Source organism: Pristiophorus japonicus, chromosome 18 (assembly GCF_044704955.1).
Source record: "Pristiophorus japonicus isolate sPriJap1 chromosome 18, sPriJap1.hap1, whole genome shotgun sequence".
In the NCBI taxonomy this organism is placed as follows: domain Eukaryota; kingdom Metazoa; phylum Chordata; class Chondrichthyes; family Pristiophoridae; genus Pristiophorus; species Pristiophorus japonicus.
The window spans coordinates 36,988,427-37,010,138 of record NC_091994.1 but is presented as its reverse complement, the minus strand read 5'-3'; the positions used below and the strand labels follow the sequence as shown (position 1 = coordinate 37,010,138).

General features: G+C 44.1%; 1 protein-coding gene across 1 annotated transcript in view; it reads right to left on the bottom strand.

Annotated features, from left to right (window-relative positions):
- wdr18 (WD repeat domain 18) overlaps positions 1–21,712 on the bottom strand; it is a 221,112-nt gene that overhangs the window by 190,741 nt on the left and 8,659 nt on the right. The window contains exons 2-4 of the mRNA XM_070860856.1: positions 19,584–19,694; positions 16,363–16,496; positions 10,494–10,635 (exon numbers count right to left, since the gene is read on the bottom strand). Of these exons, the coding sequence (XP_070716957.1) occupies positions 10,494–10,635; positions 16,363–16,496; positions 19,584–19,694 (387 nt within the window). The remainder of the gene's footprint in view (positions 1–10,493; positions 10,636–16,362; positions 16,497–19,583; positions 19,695–21,712) is intronic.

Sequence of the window (21,712 nt, the reverse complement as noted above, 5' to 3'; positions counted from 1 at the left end):
AAGGGAGGTATAAAAAAAAGTCAGCAAAGTTCTGGCTCCCGCTAGCTATGGAGTGATCCTGCTGGAATGTTGTGCATGTGGACTTCGGAAGACAGGACCAGGCTTGGTTTTGATGTCCTCCAAGATTGAGCAGCCGACACGCACTTATATATAAAAAAAAACTTCTGTAACAACCATTTGATTCATTTGGATGAATTCCAAAATTACCATCTGCTCTCGAGGGCCATGTGCAATTTAACCTGTGTAATATGCGCAGTAAAAACTCACTAAAGGAAATAAGGATCATTAATAAAAAATAATGTGCAGCACTATCATCGGTGTTAATGCTCAGCTTTTAAACTTGATGACTTGTTTTTATTTATTGATTCAAAAAATTACAGCTTTCACAATTAGGAAAATTTAGCATCCAGTTTATCTTTGGCACAGCCTTTTTGAGTATTTTATGGTGCAGCAATTCTCTAAATCCAATCTGGCAACCAGCTTGGCTACAGTCAGCAGCACATGCACTCAGGAACAGTTTCCTTTTTAATTTCAACAAGAATCTAGGCACCTGCCAACCTAGGAGCAAACCATACAGGTTGGAAATTCGCTGGCCCAATCCACAGCCTGTACTGAGTTATGTTAATCCCAGTCAGAGCAGCAGTTAGAGTGCTGCAGTTGGTCTCAGCATCCCATGGGTTGGGAGTGAGAGGGGGAGAAATCAGCTACGCTTCCTGCCATTCACTCCCCAGTGACTTCTGGAAAAATGCACATGGATGAGAATAGGATCAAGCTGAGCCATGATGCCCGTTGTGGTACCATTAAAAGCTGTTTAACCTATGCCGCCTCCAGGCCAGGTCCAAGATCACCCAAACCTCTGTCGTTGAACCGCAGTACGTGGACAACTCATGCAACTGCGCATATTCTGAGGCTGAACTCCAGGGTATAGTCGATGTATTCACCGAGGCATAGGAAAGCATTGGCCTTACGCTTAACATCCGTAAGACAAAGGTCCTCCACCAGCCTGTCCTCGCCGCACAGCACTGCCCCCCCAGTCATCAAGATTCACAGCACGGTCCTAGACAATGTGGACCACTTCCCATACCTCGGGAGCCTCTTGTCAACAAAGTCAGACACTGATGTGGAGATTTAACAATCGCCTCCATTGCAGCAGTGCAACCTTCAGCCGCCTGAGGAAAAGAGTGTTCGAAGACCAGGCCCTCAAACCTACCACCAAGCTCATGGTCTACAGGGCTGTAGTAATACCCGCCCTCCTGTATGGATCAGCGGCATGGGCGATGTACAGAAGACACATCAAGTCGCTGGAGATATCACCAACGATGTCTCTGCAAATCCGCTGGGAGGACAGATGCACCAACATCAGTGTCCTCGCCTAGGCTAACATCCCCAGCATTGAAGCACTAACCACACTCGATCGGCTCCACTGGGCAGGCCACTTAGTTCGCATGCCAGACATGAGACTCCCTAAGCAATTGCTCTACGCGGAGCTCCTTCATGGCAAACGAGCCAAAGGTGGGCAGCTGAAACGTTAAAAGGACACCCTCAAAGCTTCCCTGATGAAGTGCGACATCACTACCGACACCTGGGAGACCCTGGCCGAAGACCGCCCGAGGTGGAGAAAGTGCATCCAGGAGGGCATTGAGCTCTTCAAATCTCAACGCTGCGAGCGTGAAGAGGTCAGGCGCAGGCAGCGGAAGGTGCCACCCCACCTTTCCCTTCCCCTGACGAATATCTGTTCCAACTGTGACAGGGTCTGTGGCTCTCGTATTGGACTGTTCAGCCACCAAAGAACTCACTTTAGGAGTGGAAGCAAGTCTTCCTCGATTTTATGGGACTGCCTATGATGGTACCATTCACTTTCTAAGCTCACACATGAAGAATGGACACAGGAGATGTACCATACAACTAATACGCAAACGGTACCCTCACCTTCAGAGAGAGGATGAGGGGGTGCAGGATAAAACACACAAAATAAACAATCTACCCTTGTACTAACTACGCAATATGTTATTTTTATTTGCACTGTAGTGTAACAAACTTAGATATGAGCTGGACTTAATGTTTAAATTAAACTTCAGGTTTCTGCCACCAATACAAGTTATGGTGCTACACATAAATGGGTTACAAATGCCAGTAATTTTTCCTTACGTTGACTCTTATAGCAAGATGAGCACAACTGTTGTAAAATCTAATTGCTACATCTCCAATCAATATGATGTACAAGATAACCCTCTATTCCCTTCTCCCTCATATGCTTATCTAGCTTCCTTTTAAATGAATCTATACTATTCACCTCAACTACTCCCTGTGGGCGAGTTCCACATTCTCGCCACTCTCTGGGTAGAGAAGTTTTTTCCGAATTCCCTATTTGATTTCTTGGTGACCATCTTATATTGATGGCCTCTAGTTTTGCTCTTCAACACTTTCTTCTCTGTATACTCTATCAAATCCTTTCATAATTTTCAAGACCTCTGTTAGGTCACCCCTCAGCCTTCTCTTTTCAAGAGAGAAGAGACCCAGCCTGTTCATCTTTTCTGGATTGGAATAACCTCGCAGTATCATCATTTTAAATTTTTTAAACCCTTTCAAGTGCCTCTATAGCCTTTTTATAATAAACTTGCAGAATGAGCACACAGTACTCCAAGTGTGGTCTAACCAAGGTACAATATAAGTTTAGCATAACTTCTCTACTTTTCAATTCTATCCTTCTAGAAATAAACCCTAGTGCTTGGTTTGTTTTTGTTATGGCCTTATTTGATCTACGTCGCAACTTTTAGTAATTTGTGTATTTGTACTCACAGATCCCTTTGCTCCTCTACCCCATTTAGATTCTTATTTTCCAAGTAAAATGTGACCTCCTTATTTTTCTTACCAAAATGTAATAGCTCACACAGCAGTCGAGGGGGTCAGCATCGCGGGAGCGGGCAGCTCGGGACTACAAGGGCAGCGACAGAAAGTGGGAGCCAGCATCGCGGGAGCGGGCAGCTCAGGATTACAAGGGCAGCGACAGAAAGTGGGAGCCAGCATCGCGGGAGCGGGCAGCTCAGGACTACAAGGGCAGCGACAGAAAATGGGAGCTAGCATCGCGGGAGCGGGCGGCTCAGGACTACAAGGGCAGCGACAGAAAGTGGGAGCCAGCATCGCGGGAGCGGGCAGCTCGGGACTACAAGGGCAGCGACAGAAAGTGGGAGCCAGCATCGCGGGAGCGGGCAGCTCGGGACTACAAGGTCAGCGACAGAAAGTGGGAGCCAGCATCGCGGGAGCGGGCGGCTCGGGACTACAAGGGCGGCGACAGAAAGTGGGAGCCAGCATCGCGGGAGCGGGCGGCTCGGGACTACAAGGGCGGCGACAGAAAGTGGGAGCCAGCATCGCGGGAGCGGGCGGCTCTGGACTACAAGGGCGGCGACAGAAAGTGGGAGCCAGCATTGCGGGAGCGGGCGGCTCAGGACTACAAGGGCAGCGACAGTAAGTGGGAGCCAGCATCGCGGGAGCGGGCGGCTCAGGACTACAAGGGCAGCGACAGTAAGTGGGAGCCAGCATCGCGGGAGCGGGCGGCTCAGGACTACAAGGGCAGCGACAGTAAGTGGGAGCCAGCATCGCGGGAGCGGACGGCTCGGGACTACAAGGGCGGCGACAGAAAGTGGGAGCCAGCATCGCGGGAGCGGGCGGCTCAGGACTACAAGGGCGGCGACAGAAAGTGGGAGCCAGCATTGCGGGAGCGGGCGGCTCAGGACTACAAGGGCAGCGACAGTAAGTGGGAGCCAGCATCGCGGGAGCGGACGGCTCAGGACTACAAGGGCGACGGCAGAAAGTGGGAGCTGCGTCAGTCGAGGGGGCCAGCATCGCGAGAGCGGGCAGCTTGGGACTACAAGGGCGGCGGCAGCGAGTCGGAATGGCGGCAGTCCGAGGGGCTAGCTGGTGCAGAGGCTGAAGGTAAAACAAAGCAGTAGAAAGAAATCGAAGGGTGACATCACAGCCAAGCGGGTAAGTGATTGACTGGTGGATTGGAGAGTATTTAATCCTTTTTTTCTTCTTTTATTTCCTTATCAGTAGGTAACCTTTGACATTGTTGCCAAATTAAGTTAAATTAAGGGTTAAGTCATGGCAGGAGATCCCAGACCTGTGTCATGCTCCTCCTGTGCTATCTGGGAAGCCAGGGACGCTTCCAGTGTTCCTGACGACTACATGTGCAGGAAGTGCATCCTGCTGTAGCTGCTGTCAGACCGCATTGCGGCACTGGAGCTGCGCATGGATTTACTCTGGAGCATCCGCGATACTGAGGATGTCGTGAATAGCATGTTCAGTGAGTTGGTCACAGCCCAGGTAAAGGTTACTCAGGCAGATAGGGAATGGGTGACCATCAGGCAGAGCACTGGAAGGAAGGTAGTGCGGGGTCCCCTGCGGTCATCCCCCTCCAAAACAGATACACCGCCTTGGGTGCTGTTGGGGGGGGGGATGACTCATCAGGGGAGGGCAGCAGCAACCAAGTTCATGGCACCATGGGTGGCTCTGCTGCACAGGAGGGCAGGAAAAAGAGTGGGAGAGCTATAGTGGTCGGGGATTCTATTGTAAGGGGAATAGATAGGAGTTTCTGCGGCCGCAATCGAGACTCCAGGATGGTATGTTGCCTCCCTGGTGCAAGGGTCAAGGATGTTTCGGAGCGGCTGCAGGACATTTTGGAGGGGGAAGGATGAACAGCCAGTTGTGTTGGGGATTTGAGTATAGGAGCATGGAGGTGTTACTGCAGTTGCACAGGGCCTTGGTGAGGCCTCACCTGGAATATTGTGTTCAGTTTTGGTCTCCTAATCTGAGGAAGGACGTTCTTGCTATTGAGGGAGTGCAGCAAAGGTTCACCAGACTGTTTCCCGGGATGGCAGGACTGATATATGAGGAGAGACTGGATCGACTGGGCCTGTATTCACTGGAGTTTAGAAGGATGAGAGGCGATCTCATAGAAACATATAAAATTCTGATGGAACTAGACAGGTTAGATGCAGGAAGAATGTTCCCGATGTTGGGGAAGTCCAGAACCAGGGGTCACAGTCTAAGGATAAGGGGTAAGCCATTTAGGACCGAGATGAGGAGAAACTTCTTCACTCAGAGTTGTTAACCTGTGGAATTCTCTACTGCAGAGAGTTGTTGATGCCAGTTCGTTGGATATATTCAAAAGGAAATTAGATATGGTCCTTACGGCTAAAGGGATCAAGGGGTATGGAGAGAAAGCAGGAAAGGGATACTGAGATGAATGATCAGCCATGATCTTATCAAATGGTGGTGCAGGCTCGAAGGGCCGAATGGCCTACTCCTGCACCTATTTTCTAAGTTTCTATGTCACACATATCTATGTTGAAATTAATTTGCCAATTTATATGCCAATTCCGCAAGTTTAATAATGTCTTGTAATTTGTTGCCGTCCTCCTCAGTGTTGATTATCCCTCCCAATTTGGTGTCGCCCGCAAATTTAGAAATTGTGCTTTTGACTCCAAAGTTTTAATCGTTTCTATTTTGAACAACATTTGTCCCAGCAAAGACACTTCCCACCTTCTGCAACTCTGAATAGCTACCCTTTACCCCTACTTTCTGCCTTTCAACCAGTTAGCTATCCAGCCTGCTACTTGTCCCCTGACTCTGCATGCTCTGAATGTATTCATTAGTCTATTTTGTGGTACCTTATTGAAGGCCTTTTGGAAATCTAGATATACTACATCTGCTACATTACCCTTTATCTACTCTCTCTCTCTGTTACCTCTTCAACAACAACTTGTATTTATATAAGCACTTTTAACGCAGTGAAACATCCCAAGGCGCTTCAAAGGAGTATTACGAGATTAAAAAATGTCTTCAAAGAATATAATGAGGTTGGTCAATCAAGACTTCCTCTTTTGAAATCCATGCTGACTATTCATTATTTTGTTTTTGGTTTCTAGATTTTGTTCCAATTTTCTCCTTTAGATAAGGACTCCATTATCTTTCCTACTGCGATGTTAAGCTGACTGGTCTATAGTTCCCTGGACATGTTCTATCCCCCTTCTTAAATATTGGTATAATGTTAGCTATCCGCTAGTCCTCTGGCACACCTTTTTCTAACAAATTACTAAATATGTGTAATAATGCCTCTGCTATCTCTTCCCTAGATTCTTTTAAAATGTGTGTGTGCAATCCGTCAAGTGTCAGGTGTGGCTCAGTGGGTAGCACTCTTGCTGACACTCCAGGGCAGTACTGAGGGAGTGCTGCACTGTCAGAGGTGCCGTCTTTCGGATGAGATGTTAAGCCGAGGCCCAGTCTGCTTTCTCAGGTGGACACAAACGATCTCGTGGCACTATTTCGAAGAATAGCAGGGGAGTTATCCTGGTGTCTTGGTCAATAGTTATCCCTCAACCAACAGCACAAAAACAGATTATCTGGTCATTGTCACATTGTTGTTTGTGGGAGCTTGCTTTGCACAAATTGGTTGCTGCGTTTCCTACATTACAACAATGACTACACTTCAAAAAAAACATAATTGGCTGTAAAGCGCTTTGAGACGACTGGTGGTTGTGAATGGTGCTATATAAATGCTAGTCTTTCTTTTCCTTTTCCGGCCGAACAAGAGGTTTTATCTCTGCGAATTTGATTAGTTTATTTAGTATTTCTCCTCTTTTTATTTTAAATGTGGTTATATAGGGCCCAAGTGTCGGCTGGAGTTGCTGCTATTTTTTTAGAGCAACTAGTTTAGATTGGAGTGTCTTAGAAATCGCAATTCTCGGCATTTAGTTTGCTCCAGTTCTAGTGAGTTGGTTTAATTTCGTTTTAATTCTGTTTTTTTTCCCCAAAAGGGGGCGTTACCAGTCACTTATGCCTGTTTTGCAAGTTTAGGCAGCAAAAAGTTACTCCGAACTAACTTAGAATGGAGTAAGTATCGACTTTTGTACGCTCAGAAAAACCTTGCGTACATTTTAGAATTAGGCGCAGGTAGCCAGAGATTGGGGGGGTGGGTGGGAGAAAGGGAAGTTAGAGGGAAGTTAGGGGATTTTTCAAAGCATTAAACACTTCACTTTTAGCAATAGCCATCAACAATAATAAATGATAAATAAATCAATAAATCAATAAAAAAAAAATCAAAACATTAAAAACTTAAAAAAAAAAAATTTTTTTTAATTCAATAAATAAAAAACGAAAAGTTTCTACTCACCTACTGCAGCACCTATCCGTTCGGAGCACCGGGAGCTCTCCAACAGCCTGCCAAAGAGCTGGTCGGGCGGGCACCGTTACCGAGGTGGTGTTCGGGCAGGGCCCGCCACCCGGGAGAAGTTCGGACGGGGCACACCACCGAAGAGCTGCTGGTTGGGCGGGCCCTGCCGCTGAGGAGGTAAGGGCAGTGGCGACGAGGTGAGGGACGGTGAGGCAGGCAGGATAGGGGCAGCGAACATCGCGACCTCCCTTCGGCCAGGGATAGGGTCATCCAGAGACAGGACGCACTTGGAGGGCTAGGAACTACTGCGCATACGCGCAGCTGCCGGCACTCTTTTCGGTGCAGGGCTGTAGCTCCGCTCCCACCTGCTTGTGCTGCGCTAACTGCTAAACAGGCCTGCTGAACACCGAGAACTGCAAAGTAAGTTTTAGGTGCGCTTTTAATTCTACAAAATAGGCGGGCCTCTTGGGGGTGGGCCCAAATTTGCCCAGGAGCTGCTGCGTTTTTTTTTGGAGCATCTTAAAAATCCCCATTCTGCACATTTAATTTACACCAGTGCAAGGAGTTAGTTAGGATTTTTTTTAGTTTTGTTTTTTTTCCCCAAAAGGGGGCGTTACCAGCCACCTACGCCTGTTTTGGCCATTTAAGCCAGTTTGGACAGCTAATAGTTGCTTCAAACTAACTTAGGCCAGCGTATGTGGCCACACAGAAAACTCTTGCGGAGAGGTAAGAAATCAGCGCAGGTAGCCAGAGATTGGGGGCGGAAGAGAAGCGGAGAGGACCTTGCAAAGCACTAAACACCTTCACAACAACATTCAAGAAGCATAAAAACCAACGAATAAATAAATAAATAAATAAAAATAAAACTTAAGTCCTACCTTCATAACTCGGCCCGGGAAGTAAGCGGGCCTGCCAGTTGCATGAGGGGATAGATGCGGGTTGGGTTGGATGCCCGGGCGGAAGAGCGCACGCAGGGAACTGGCCACACACAGCGGGCCGGGCGCGCAGGGCGCGCAGAACACAGAGGCTGCAGGAGTCAACTCCGAGGGACCGGTGGACTTCTCTCTCCGAGGACTGCTGACCCTCCCCTCCCCACCCCGGATCAAAACACTCTCACCCCGCCCCAGATCTAAACTCTTTCCTTCTCCCCACATCAGAACTCTCCTAGCAAAGCACAACCATCAATAAATAAAAAATAAAACTCAAGTCCTATCTTGGCCCAGGAAGTCAGCGGGACGGCCGGCCGGTGCGGGAGGTAACTCGGCCGGGGATAGGGGCGGGACTCTATGACGTGCAGTAGCCCGGCTCGCGCCATGACGCCATTCGGCCTGGGATAGGGACGTGACATCGGGTCCCACGCTGCAGAGGAGCTACTGCGCATGTGCGAAACCTCCACTGCGCACGCGTTGAGCTGCCAGCACTCTTGAGCGCAGGGCCCTAGCTCTGCCCTCCCAATGGATTTGCCACGCCAAGCACAAGGACAGTCGACAGAGCGGGGAGAATACGGGGATATCTTTTCGGCGCCGTTTTGTGCGTAAGAAGCTGGCGCAACTCATGTGAGTGCGCCGAAAAAACTGGAAGGCCAAATTTGGGCCCATTATTTCTAATCTCATCTTCCGGTGTCCTATTCACCTGTTTTCCTGGTAAGTACTGAAGCAAGTTAATTATTAACATTTCTGCCATTTCGCTACCTCTCTGTGATTTTATCTTAACTGTCGCTTAGTGGTCCTATTCCCATCTCGTCTTTTCTTTTTCTATTTATGTGTCTACAGAATATTTTACTATTTCGTTTTATGTTCCTTGATAATTTAATTTCATAGATCTTCTTTGCCGTCCTTATTGTTTTTTTAAACTTCTCTGGTCTCTCCATATTCTTCCTCGTCATTCTCTCCTCTGCTGACTATGTACTTAATGTATGTCCCTTTCCTTACCCTCAATTTTTCTCATTTACTTATTCATCCATGGTGTCTCATTACTGTTTAGTTTGTTCTTGTTTTTTTAAACAGAATATATTTTTCCTGGGCTCTGTTGTATACCCTTTTAAATGTTTCCCATTGCTGCTCTACATCACTGTTTGCCAATATTGTTGTCCATTTTATTTTCCCAAGTTCTATTCTCGGCCCTCAAAATCATTTTTCTCCAATCTATTAACCTGGTCTTTGTCATGCTTGTGTCCTTCTCAATTATCCTGAACCGCATTATATTATGGTTACTGTTGCCTAGATGTTCCCCTACTTTTACTTCTCTATCTGCTCTGGTTCATTTTCCATTACCAGATCCACTAACAAATGGTCCCTTGTTGGGCTTTCTGGGTTAGAAAGGAGTCCTGCACACATTGCAGGTCGGTGCGAGGAAGGGATGATGTTTCTTTTTTCTCCATTTGACCGTGTCACAGGTCTTGGGCCAGATGCCCGATTTGGGTTTGTAACTGGCAGCCTGCGTCCACTTCATTAGTTCTTCTGAGGCGATCAAGAGTGAAGCCAAAGGCTCCGCGGGGATTGAGTATACAACTGCACACAAGGTTTCGGTGAAAGGGCACTCTCTCAGATCCTTTGTTACTAGGAGTATTAGTGAAGGGTCATGTTTGTTTATTATATTCTCTGTTCAAGGAGGAATAGAAATGTTTTGTAACCAGTCAACATGTTTCATTGCCTTTGCTGCCGCGTATTTGTTATTAATAAACCGGCACCGTACTTTAAAGTTATGGCCTGATAAGATTTATTGCACTGATTTACGAAGTCTAGCAGATCACAGGAGGACTTGACATGTCCAGTCATCTAAATACAATGACAAGGTTTCTTTTCAACCCCTCGGTTCATTATATTACCAGATATCGGGTGTATAAAGTCACACTCTGCCTCATACGAACTGAGGGTTTGCTTACAGGTGGTGGTGTCTTTGGCGTTATCCGAGTAAAAGCTGAAAAACTATTCATCCTTTGGATGAGACTTTAATATGAGGGCTCTTCCACTGTTAAAGATCTTAAAGCCCTATTTTTAAGAAAAACAGGGAATCTCCAGTGTGCTGCTCGACATTCCTCCTTCAACCACCACCAACAAAAAGGGTCATTCTGCAGCATCTTGCTGTGCACAAAATAATTACTGTGCCTACATAATGAGTGACAGCCAGAAAGTAATTCATGAGTAACTTTGGGATTTCTTGAGACACATGAAAAGGCATGATATAAATGCATTTTTCATTCAAGCCTCTGTTGCCTCTGAAACTGAGCCTATGTTGGTATTGTATTTCAGTTAAAAGTTTTATTAAATCTGTTTTAGCTGAAGCAACAGTCAGATCTGAGCTTTAAAGAGAACAAACTCACTTTAACAGTTTGATCAAGAGATGCTGTTGCAACACGAGATAGGGGACCTCCAACTCCGCAGTATATGTCGGTCACTGGCAAGGTATGGCGAGACCAGACGTATCGAGGTTCAGGCGCACGAGCAAAGCTGACCTGTAAGACACTAATGAAAAAAAAAAATCAACATTTCACTAACCTATTCCATTCTACATGGCAGCAATAGGAGCAATGTAAAACTGGAGCATAAGAGGGCACAGGTCGAGGGCAGAGAGGATCAAGTTTAGGACAGGCACACCAAGATTTGTTTCCACAGAGAATGCTCAGCAGCTTTATCGGAGTTGCCGGAGAAGGTGGTTGAGGCCAACACACCGAAATCATTCAAGAATCAGCTCCTGTAATGGAGAGATATTTGGGTTGGTATTCTGGAAGGATGAGGTCAAATGAGCTAATGGGCCTTCTTTGCACAAAGTGACCTTATGATCTTTAACTTTAAAGGTCTATATGCATGCAGAATGAGCGCCCTTGCACCCGCCTGCACTCTAATTAAACCTGATGACAGCAGTTAGAATAAATTAATGAGTGCAAAACTAGTCAGGCTAAGAGTCAGAAGTCAGCACCTTGTGTCATTATGAATTCAGCAACTGTAACCTGCAGGATTTACAACAGCAGGAGCTCAGCATTCTGTAAAATTGGAACATAGAAAAACCTCCAAAAAGGCAGCTCGTTATTCAAATTCCAGAAAACATGTCCTGTTCCAATATGCAAATGAGCAGGATTATTTTTTGAGCAATTCATGACTATAAACAATGCATTAACTTTAACAGAGCTACTCTGCTCTGCAGCCTTGACATTTCTCTTGCTGCTTTTGAATTTATCCTTTCCTAAATCCTCTCACACCCCCTTCATTAGTTTAAACTCCTATCTACAGCCCTAGTTATTCCATAGGCTATATTTACACTACTAGCTGGAGAATTTATTCCAAAATGAAAGCTTAGTATCGGACCATCGAAACTGGCAATTTTCAGTAATACAGTATCTTTAAATATGCCCTATCCAACCACTCAGATGCTTTAAAGTCCAAGACATCGTTTGACAGTTTCTGAAACAAGATGTCAAAACAGCGACAGCTCATTTGCAGTGTAGCTTACTGAATTCTGACAAATGTTACCAGCTGCCAGTTCAAAATGTCCATCAGCAGCCAGACCTAAATCCCACAGAAAGAGAATTTAATGTCAAACAGTCAAACCATTCCCAAACAGAGATCTTGAATGAATGGCACAGCCATAATTTGATTTAAAAGTGGTATTTCAGATTTATCTTTTCCATTCCCTTATCTATCTTGTATAATTCTGTACTGTCACCTCTCAGATGCCCCCTATCCCTTGGTTTCTCCAGTCTGTCCTTGTAACTCATTCCTCGGACACCAGGAATTTATTTCCCATCCATAGTTGTCCTTGAGAAGATGGTGATGAGCTGTCTTTTTGAACCTCTACAGCCCATGTGGTGAAGGTACTCCTACAGTGCTGTTAGATGGGAGTTCTAGGATTTTGACCCAGCAACAATGATGGAATGACGATATGCGTCAAGTCTGGATGGCGTGTGACTTGGGTGTTCCCAGGCACCTGGGTCTTTTAGAAACCCTAGTTTCCTTCCTTTGTGCAGTACTTTACACTTGTCTTACCAAATTTAATCTGCCATTGCTCTGTCCATATATGTATTTTGTAATTTCTAAGGTGCATCCTTCAATTCCACTGGGCCACCTAGTTTTGTATCATTTGCAAATTTAACTAGTTTGCATTGAGTTTCTGAATCCAAGTCATTGATGTAAATTAAAAATAGTCCCAACAGTGAGCCCTGGAGCACTCCATTCAAAACTTCCCCCCCAAACCAATATAAGTAAAAGAATGAAGGTGAAGCTCAGAATGAGCTTTTATAAACAGTGCAATGGAGCAACAGCAACACCAAGAGACAGCACAAAGGCACAAAGGTATGAATTTTATAAAGACAATGCCCCTTCAATCAATGGCAGCAGAGGCTGCTTGGATGAGGATTAGCATGAAATAAGGAAAAATTAATGTTACTCTGCAGCCGTGAACTCTATGGGAACAGAGAAATGTAACCAGATATGGGAATGGAGAAGCATAACTGGATATGAGAATCACTGCACGTCAACTAGATCATAGCTCAAAGATATTTCATTCAGATCAGTTTAAAATATTTTCCAACCTGACTGCCATAAACTGATTAAGCCCAGCACACATACAGCAGGCAGTCTGAGGTGTCAGTATTAGCACTCTTCAAACTTGCAACCACTCATCTGTAAAACCAATTAAAGGTATGGGGTTAATGAATTGATTGCAGCCTTACACATAGGCAAAATGAATTAAAGAGCTGGCCATAGAAAAATTAAACTCAGAGGACTTCAATGAGAAAATTAAGTAAATAAAAAGCAGAAATTAAGGAGCAGGTTTCCAACAGCAAAATTAAATAAATAGCAGCCCTCTATCAGGGAAGCAGGTCGCCATACGGAAATCTTTTCTTTACCTCCTTTACTTATGTTTGCCAATATGGTTGACACTGCTGGAGGCTCAGAAACCTAAATTTCTCTACAGCAATACCTGAATGGCCAGAGCTTGAGAACAGAACTAAGTTTTGAGGAAAGGGCATCAATCTGAAACAACAACCCTATGTTCCTCTCTCCACAGATGTGCCAATGTTTCCAGCATTCCTTGTTTTTATTTCAGATTTACAGCATCTGTAACATTCTGCTTTTTAAACAAAATATCAGCTATTGCTCGAGTAGCAACTTGTTTTGTAACATTGAAACCATCACAGCACCACCTAAAGGCACAACAGGTACTGACGGTACATGCGAACACTTTTACAATGCATTTTCCATGGAGATCGACTGATATAAGTTCCCTCTATAACCTACCCAGTAATTTTAATGTAAAAAATAGATTTATAGTTCCTGAACAGCAAAGCTTTGGGCAATTTGGGAAAGAGCAAAGTAGAAATATTTGGAGCATAGGTGTTCTCCACAGAGCAGGCCGAGGAGCTGGCAGATGCAAAATAAAGGGACTATAGTACCACCATTGGCTGAAGGGTATTATTATAGCGTGACGTTTACATAGGCAGTTTCTGCTATAAATGTGGATATAGGAATTAATAAAGGACAAAAGTCAACATAAAAGCCTCACAAAAATGCGACAACAGGAAGTGCGGTTTTGTAGACCAGAAAGTATGAGTAGACATTTTTAAAAATTATGCATGTTAGAGATAGATAGAAATAACTGACTTGGACAAGGATAGAGAAAACAACATCTTTAAGTTTTCAAATGATACCAAAATAAGCACAGCAAAAAACAAAGAACAATGTAACCAGTTCAGAAGGATTTAGAACGTTTAGATAACTGGGCCAATAGATGGCAAATGCAATTCAATGGGGATAGGTGTAGAATAATTATTATGGGATCAAGGAACAAAAATTGGAAGTGTAAAAATGGATCAGTGTTACAGGGTGCTGATCAGGAGAGACAACTTGGGGTTAAAGTGTATGTTAAATTGAAAAGTGTGATGGATCCGAGAGTTATAACAAGGTAAAATGTTGTAATGGAACAATGAGCTAGTTAGATTCATTGGGAAAGCTGCAGACAGTTCTAAGAGTGCAACCTTTAATCTTCAGCAGTTTTTAAGGCGAGAGGGAATCCAGCTCACATGGAAAATTCCAGCAAAGACAGACTTTACATAGCTCAACAGTGGAATGTGTAACTGATCAGACTCATTCAGCAACTAGTCTTCAGAATCTTGAAATGAGCATTGAATGAAAAAGGTTCCACACCCAACTACCATCCTCCGTCACAACGTGCAAGGCCACCAACATTAAAAATAAACTGTCCAAGGAAAATACTTATTGGAAACCTTTCATCAATCCATCACAAGCAATGACTCTCTACTTCCTCCCCCAACTTTCTCGACAGGGCTAAAGCTCAGTCAGAACACCCATCACACTTGTGGTAATTTTGTCCAATTACAAATAATTACCGCAAGAGAATTGGTCAGTCTCCACTGCTCTGGCTAAGCTCAGCTAACTCAGCGCAGCCTGGGGAACCTGGGACGTCCTGATCAACATCAGTGGCTTTCATACTTTTCTATGTTGCGGGGGGGGGGGGGGGCGGCAATTGCAGAAAATGATTATGGATCGTAACAAATACAGCACATAGTATACCCAATCCCACACTGACAGAAATCTAATGTCCTTGCAGAAGTCCTGGGATCCCCTTTGGGACTCTACCTTGGAAATCTATGGTCTACAAGCCAGTTACTAACTGCCCAGCATACTAAGCTATCATGGAGTGGGGTCTTGAAATGAATAATGTATTGAAATGCAGTCAAGACACACATAGTCTTTTGTCTGTACAAAACCCACAAAGTAAAGTGTAACAAGGTTATAACCTTACAGATGTTGTGCACCTCTACTGGAGCTAATCCATTCAGCAACCTTCAAATACATATAAAGAAATGGTGTTGCTATGAAAGCAGTCAGATTAGGTTCTCCATTCACCTACAACTCAGAAAGAGCCATTACATCCGCCCCAGTCACTCCCCCACTAATACTGCACCTGTTGAGAAGGTTAGAACCAGCATACTAGATTGTTGATCTGTGGTCAGAACAGTTAGAAGAGTGCCCATATCCAGCCTAGAAAGCCAGAGTGACTCACTCTCCCACAATTTGTAAGGGAGCAGCAAATTTAAACAATGTCAGAGTTAATTGTCTTGTGGATTGATATTATGTATATTTAATTACACAAAATTTATTTTGTTTCGCTTATAATTTGGCTTGTGGAAGAGTGATTGTGTGAATTCAGTGTTTTATTTTGTAATTGTCATTACGCAGCCCATAGTCCACTGTAAGCAACTGAGTGGCCCATGAAGACAAAGAGTGATTCACTCTCACAGGGAGAAGATCAGAGGAAATCGCCTGTAATTTTCCATCCCATTAATTTTAATGGAAGACCCAACAAGACAAGCTGTCCCACACAAATTATAACAACTTACAGTTATATCGCACCTTTATAATGTAGTAAAATGTCCCAAGGCAGCTCACAGGGGTGCTATAAAATACAATTTGACACTGAGCCACATAAGGAGATAATAGGGCAGATGGCCAAAAGCTTGGTCAAAGAGGTAGGTTTTCAGAAGTGTCTTAAAGGCTAAAGCGAGATAAAGGTGTAGGAAGGGATTCCATAGCATAGGGCCTTGGCAGCTAAAAGCAGTCGCCAATGGTGGAGCGAATAAAATTGGGGATGCACAAGAGGCCAGAATTGGAGGAGCACAAATATTTTGGAGGGTTGTAGGGCTGGTGGAGGTTACAGAGATAGGAAGGGGCAAGGCCATGGACAGATTTGAAAACAAGGATGAGAATTTTAAAAATCGAGGCATTGCTTAACCAGGAGCCAGGGGTGATGGGGACTTAGTGCAAATTAGGACACAGGCAGCAGAGTTTAGTATGACCTCAAGTTAATGGAGGGTGCAAGCTGGGAAGCCAGTCACGAGTATATTGGAATAGTCAAGAGGTAACAAAGACATGGACTCAGAATTTCAGATCAAACAGGAGAAGGAAATAAAAAGTTTGTTTTTAAATATATCCATCACCTTTAGATCAAAGAATTTGGAATTAAATGCGGTAGCACCTATTGCTTAGGTCTCTAAATGCGCTCGTTACATTATAGTATAAAAGATGACAAACTAAGGATTAGAGCTGGAGAGCAGAGTCATAAGAGTAAGAAAGTACAGGGTACCTGCTGCATTAGTTAGCAGCCAAACCGTTGCTCTACAACTGGATGCTACACGTTACTGAAGACAGACACCCTTCTATTTAATCCAATACCTGCACAGATTCCACACCAGCACGAGATTATCCTTCCCTCCCGAGATGAAGTGGCTGCTGTCATCAGTGAAGCGAATGCACGTCAGGTCCTGGTAATGCCTGTTCAGCGTGACCAGGAGATTCCCAGTAGATACCTGAAAAAGCAACGCTAAACATTAGCATGACAAACCCTTTTAATAGTTTCAAACACTATTCAAAACATTACTTGTTCAAAATGTACTGTGGATGCAAGGTAGATGATTCCTGGGCTCCAGGCACAATTTCAGCATCAACCTATACAACCTGGGATTTATCTGCATAGATCTCCTACGCAAGAACATACCCTCTGATTATTGCTTAATTTATACTTTCTACCCCTTCCCCAATGATTCAGCTGCAATCTAACTCACTATGTCCAAAATCTTGAGAGTAAACCCAGATACTTCCATTCCATGGAGCATTGGAATATAGCAAGTCATCATTATATATCTTTATTCTAAAATGTCATATTTACTTGAATCAATTTGAGAGAAGGAAAGCCTCCAGCAAAATTAACTTGTGAAAATATTAATCTGCGAGAAGTTAATCTACCAATTCTTTGCAAATTAAAAAAACAACTTTGCATCAACACAAACAAGCATCCCATTCAATAACGAGAAGGTAACTTATGTGTGGTGCCATTTACTCACCCGAGCTCTACAGGAAGACAGAAATGAGCTGGTCATGTCAGTCTCTCTCATGAGGGACCAAATGATTGTATCAGACCACTGATCAGCTGTGGCTGACAGCGCAACAAGGTTCCACCTATTCAGATTTCCAGGTCATCAGCAAAGTGGAAGCACTAGAATAGGATTCTATTCTTGAACTTTATTCTTGCCCAGAAAGAAAGTCAAGATTTTTCCCAATCTCTGACTTGTGCTGGAGTATGGTTACCCAGGCATGACCCTTGCAAGGGTACTGGTCCCTGGGTACATTTGCTCAACACCCAACTCACAGTTTCCCGGCGGCAACCCACGCCAGAGCAGTTTGCCGGTGGTGGAGACTCTCGCCATGGCAATTTCCCGGTGGCAAATCTCGCCAGGGTAGTTGCCTGATGGCAATTCTCACCAGGGCAGTTTCCTGATGGTGACCGTCATGCTTTCAGGTGGATCAAAAAAATCTCATGATACCAATATTCCCTTTAAGCTGTGCAGCCGCACAGCGCCCTGGAGCTCCTGCACAGCCAGCTCGCCGGCTTTTAAATGGGGAAAACCAGGCATGCATGGTATTTTGAATAGGCCCCGCAGCTTCTTAAAGGGGCCGCGTACCCAAAAAAGAATTAAAGGGAACATTTATGGTACTATTTTGAAGAAGAGCAGGGGAGTTCTCACTGGTGTTCTGGCCAATATGTACCCTCAACCAACATCACTAAAACTGATTATCTGGTCATTATCTCATTCCTGTATGTGAGACCTTGCTATGCGCAAATTGACTGCCGCATTTCCTACATTACAACAATAACTACACTTCAAAAGTATTTCATTGGCTGTAAAGCACTTTGGGACTTCCTGAGGTCGTGAAGTCCGCTATATAAATACAAGCTCGTTCTCTTTCTTTCCAATATTGGAATTGGACCTGAGAAAAACAGATATTGCAAGTTTAGAGGGAGATAGATTAGACTGAGCGAGGAGAGTAGACCAGAATCATTCCACCAGTTCTCAATAAAAACATCAAGAGAATGTAGGAGGCCAGGTGGAGGGGTCCAGGTGGATTAGGGAGGCTGGAGACAAAGCCAAGGGTCAGAACTCTGTGTGGCAGTGGGGGAAGAAACCTCCCGGTGACAAAAGTAAGCACGGAGACAAAGGGAAAATCTCATCATGTTGCGTTTGGAATTCATTGAGGTGGGGACATAGGGGGATGAAACTGAGGCCCTCATGAGGACAGATCATTCGAGGGTCAGACAAAACAGCAAAAATACAGCAATGGGTAACATTCGAAGGAGAGATGGGGTCAGAAGAAAGTGAAGAGGAAGAGGAATCAGAAGACAGGTTGGCATCTAATAGTTATTCAAGCTTGATGTCCTTGATATCTGAAAGGGAGAACAAAAGCTTTTGTTCAAAGCACGAGATGGGGCAAAAAATTATATGGAACTGAGGACAAGGTCAGCTCTGAAATAGAGTTGGCACCGCTGGAGAGAGCGTGTGAGTGAGCGAGAGGTCGGGAGCATGCTTTCAGTGGCACTCAGTGGAAAGGGTGGGATTCACAAAGCAGTACGAACAGTTGTTAGAGGAACACTGAATATCATGGAGATTTCACGGAGCATGGTTGGATCCAAAACAGGATTTGAGCAAAAATCCATGTGAAATGAATCGGAGCTAAGAGATGTGCATGTGGAAGATGAGTCTTAGCAAAGACATGATCAAAAACAAGGGAAATAGATAGCAATGAAGGTGAAAGGGATGAGCGAGACAAATGGCGATCACGCCAAAAAGAGGAACAGAATTAAACAATACAAAAAAAAGGCAAAATACTGCAGATGCTGGAAATATGAAAATCTGCTCTCCACATTGCCTGATTTGCTGAATGTTTATATCATTTTTTATTTTTGCTTTAGATTTCAAACATCTGTAGTTTCTTTGTGTTTTGATACTTCTGGCTTCAGTTCCACTAGGGTTGCCTCATGTAACACTCTTCAACTGTACCACATGTCACTGCTGCAGTCATAAAACAATAAAGGTAATTCTAAATTAAACCCCAGTAAGAATGTGAAGTAGCAGTGAGGTTTTTCTGGCTTTGAATGTGCATAGAGTGCCACATTGTGGTTATTTTAGAGAACTGCTTCAAGTTACAGAACCTTGCAATTTCAATCAATTTAACTCAAATAAGCAACCGTTTTTTTACAAATGCTAAGCAAAATTAACCATTGACACTTCAAAAACAAAACCAGCAAGTCAAACATTTAGTTTGAAGTGTTTCCATGACAATTTAAGTAAGTTTTTCAATTAATTTCAACATGGGACTGATAATTTAGATTTGAAACATTAATTTTCCACGGGATAAACAGAGTTAAGAAAACAAAGTTCTATTGAATTCTCAAAAGTTTTATAGGCTTTGACCTAACAAGAACTCTCTACAAAGAAAGTCTGCAGCAGGTTTGTGCGATCGTGCACAAATCCCGAAACTGGATAATCGTTTGTGAAGTCAGCAATTATTAGATTGGAACTTTACAGTGCTCAACAGTGAACAGAAACTTTAGTGTTTACCTCCCACAGGTAGATACTCTCTCCAATTCCAGCAGTAATGTAAATTCCATTGGGTGAAGCTGCGAGACAGGTCACAACCCCAGGACAGATGATCTTCTGCTGCAGCTGATCCTAAAAGAAGACAGTAAAGGTGCTCACCCACAGCTTCCTCTCCAATCATACGTCATTGAAACAGGACTCAACTGCTATCACTGCCCCTACTCTTAACACAACTGTAGCTATACATTAGGAGATTTGAGCTACCATGTATAAACAGTTTTTACATGAAAGTGTTAACAATACAATCAATTGGTGAAAGCAGAGAATCTTACTCCTAATCAAAGCTGCATGGAGTGCCATCAGTGCTCAGCCAGACAAGACTCACCAGGTACAGCAGCTCAGTTTGTAAAGGCATTTCAAACATTGGTGCGATTTTTATGGAGGATATCGTAAGTTTGATGAGATAAAATGCCACTTAATTAGTGACTCTGCACTCTATTTTAAGAAGATGCATTGCAGAACTTTATCTATGTGGAACAGCACAGCCCAATCCCAAAGTAACAATCAGATTATCATCCATTATTAATTCTCAAATATCACTGGACAGAATTTGGAGTATTTGCTTTCAACAAAGCCAATATTACAGAAGGATCTCTCCACAATGGCAGTCCCAGGTGTGCTTTCAGGAGCGTGAAACAGCACCTGGAGTTCACCATCATTAGGAACTAGCCTGTATCCTGTGACATCATTGAACCCATTTACTATAGGTCACTGCCAGTATAAAATGTCAGACTCATTATTTGGTTTCTGTTGTGCTGAATTTGGCCAGATTACTCTGCACTGCGGCTGTAGAAGCCCTCAGCAACTGCACACATGCAATTTCTTAGTCGTAAAAACAACTTTAAAAGCAACTGAAACTCATGCATCATTGATCGTAACAGCATTAGTCCTGCCTCCCATATTCTACCCTACGTAAACTTGAGGTCATCCAAAACTCAGCAGCCCATGACCTAACTTGCACCAAGTTGTTGTTGTGATCACCCATCACACCTGTGCTCACTGACCTACATTGGCTCTCGGTTAAGCAACATCTCGATTTCAAAATTATTATTGTTTACAAATCCCTACATAGCCTCGCCCCTCCCTATCTCACTGATCTCCTTCAGCCTCAAAACCGCCCCTCCCCCACCTGAGATGTCTGCGCTCCTCAAATTCTGCCCTCTTGAGCATCCCCGATTATAACTGTTCAACCATCGCTGGCCGTGCCTTCAGCTGCCTAGGCCCGAAGCTCTGGAACTCCCTCTCTAAACCTCTCCACTTCTCTTTCCTCCTTTAAGACGCTCCTTAAAACCTACTTGTTTGACCAAGCTTATGGTCATCTGCTGTAATTTCTTCTTATGTGGCTCGGTGTCAAATTTATTTGTTTTGTCTCATGACACTCCTGTGAAGCGCCTTGGAATGTTTTACTACGTTAAAAGGTACTATATAAATACGTCGTTGTTGTAGTATAATGAGCATAAGCAGCACTGACACGGTGTCTAGGGACAAACATGCACAGCCAAACTGAATGGGTGAAATGGCCAGATTACTCTGCGCTGTGGATGTAGAGGCCAGGATACAAACTAGTTCCTAGTGAAATGCGCCTGGTCGGAGCATCCCCAACTATAGGGAAGGTTACCAAAGAAAACACCTGTTTTGGAACAATTTTAAAAGTCCACCTGTGTATGTGCACTTTTTAAAATGGGCCAGTGGTAAGGATAGCTGCAAAGGTTTTACAGATAATGCCATTTAAGGTCTACTCTCCTATAGCCAACTCCACAATAGAAATGAGCTAATGGACAAATAGCTAAGAGCAGCAGAGGTGTTAGTGAACTTTCACGTTTCAAGGACAACAGTCACCCAGAGATCCAACCTGCAGCACAATGATCCCAAAGCATGCGATACCATATTTACCTTACAGAACTACTATTAATTGCATTTATATATCAGAACTCCCTCACAAACACTACTCCATCCATACTGTGAAGCAAATTCAGAATAGATAATTGCACACATTGAAAATTGTACACCTTGAAGAACACAAATTACTGATCCTACTTCACCTCCTGAAAGTCTTTTTGGGGCATGTGATACGCTGCATCACAATTCAT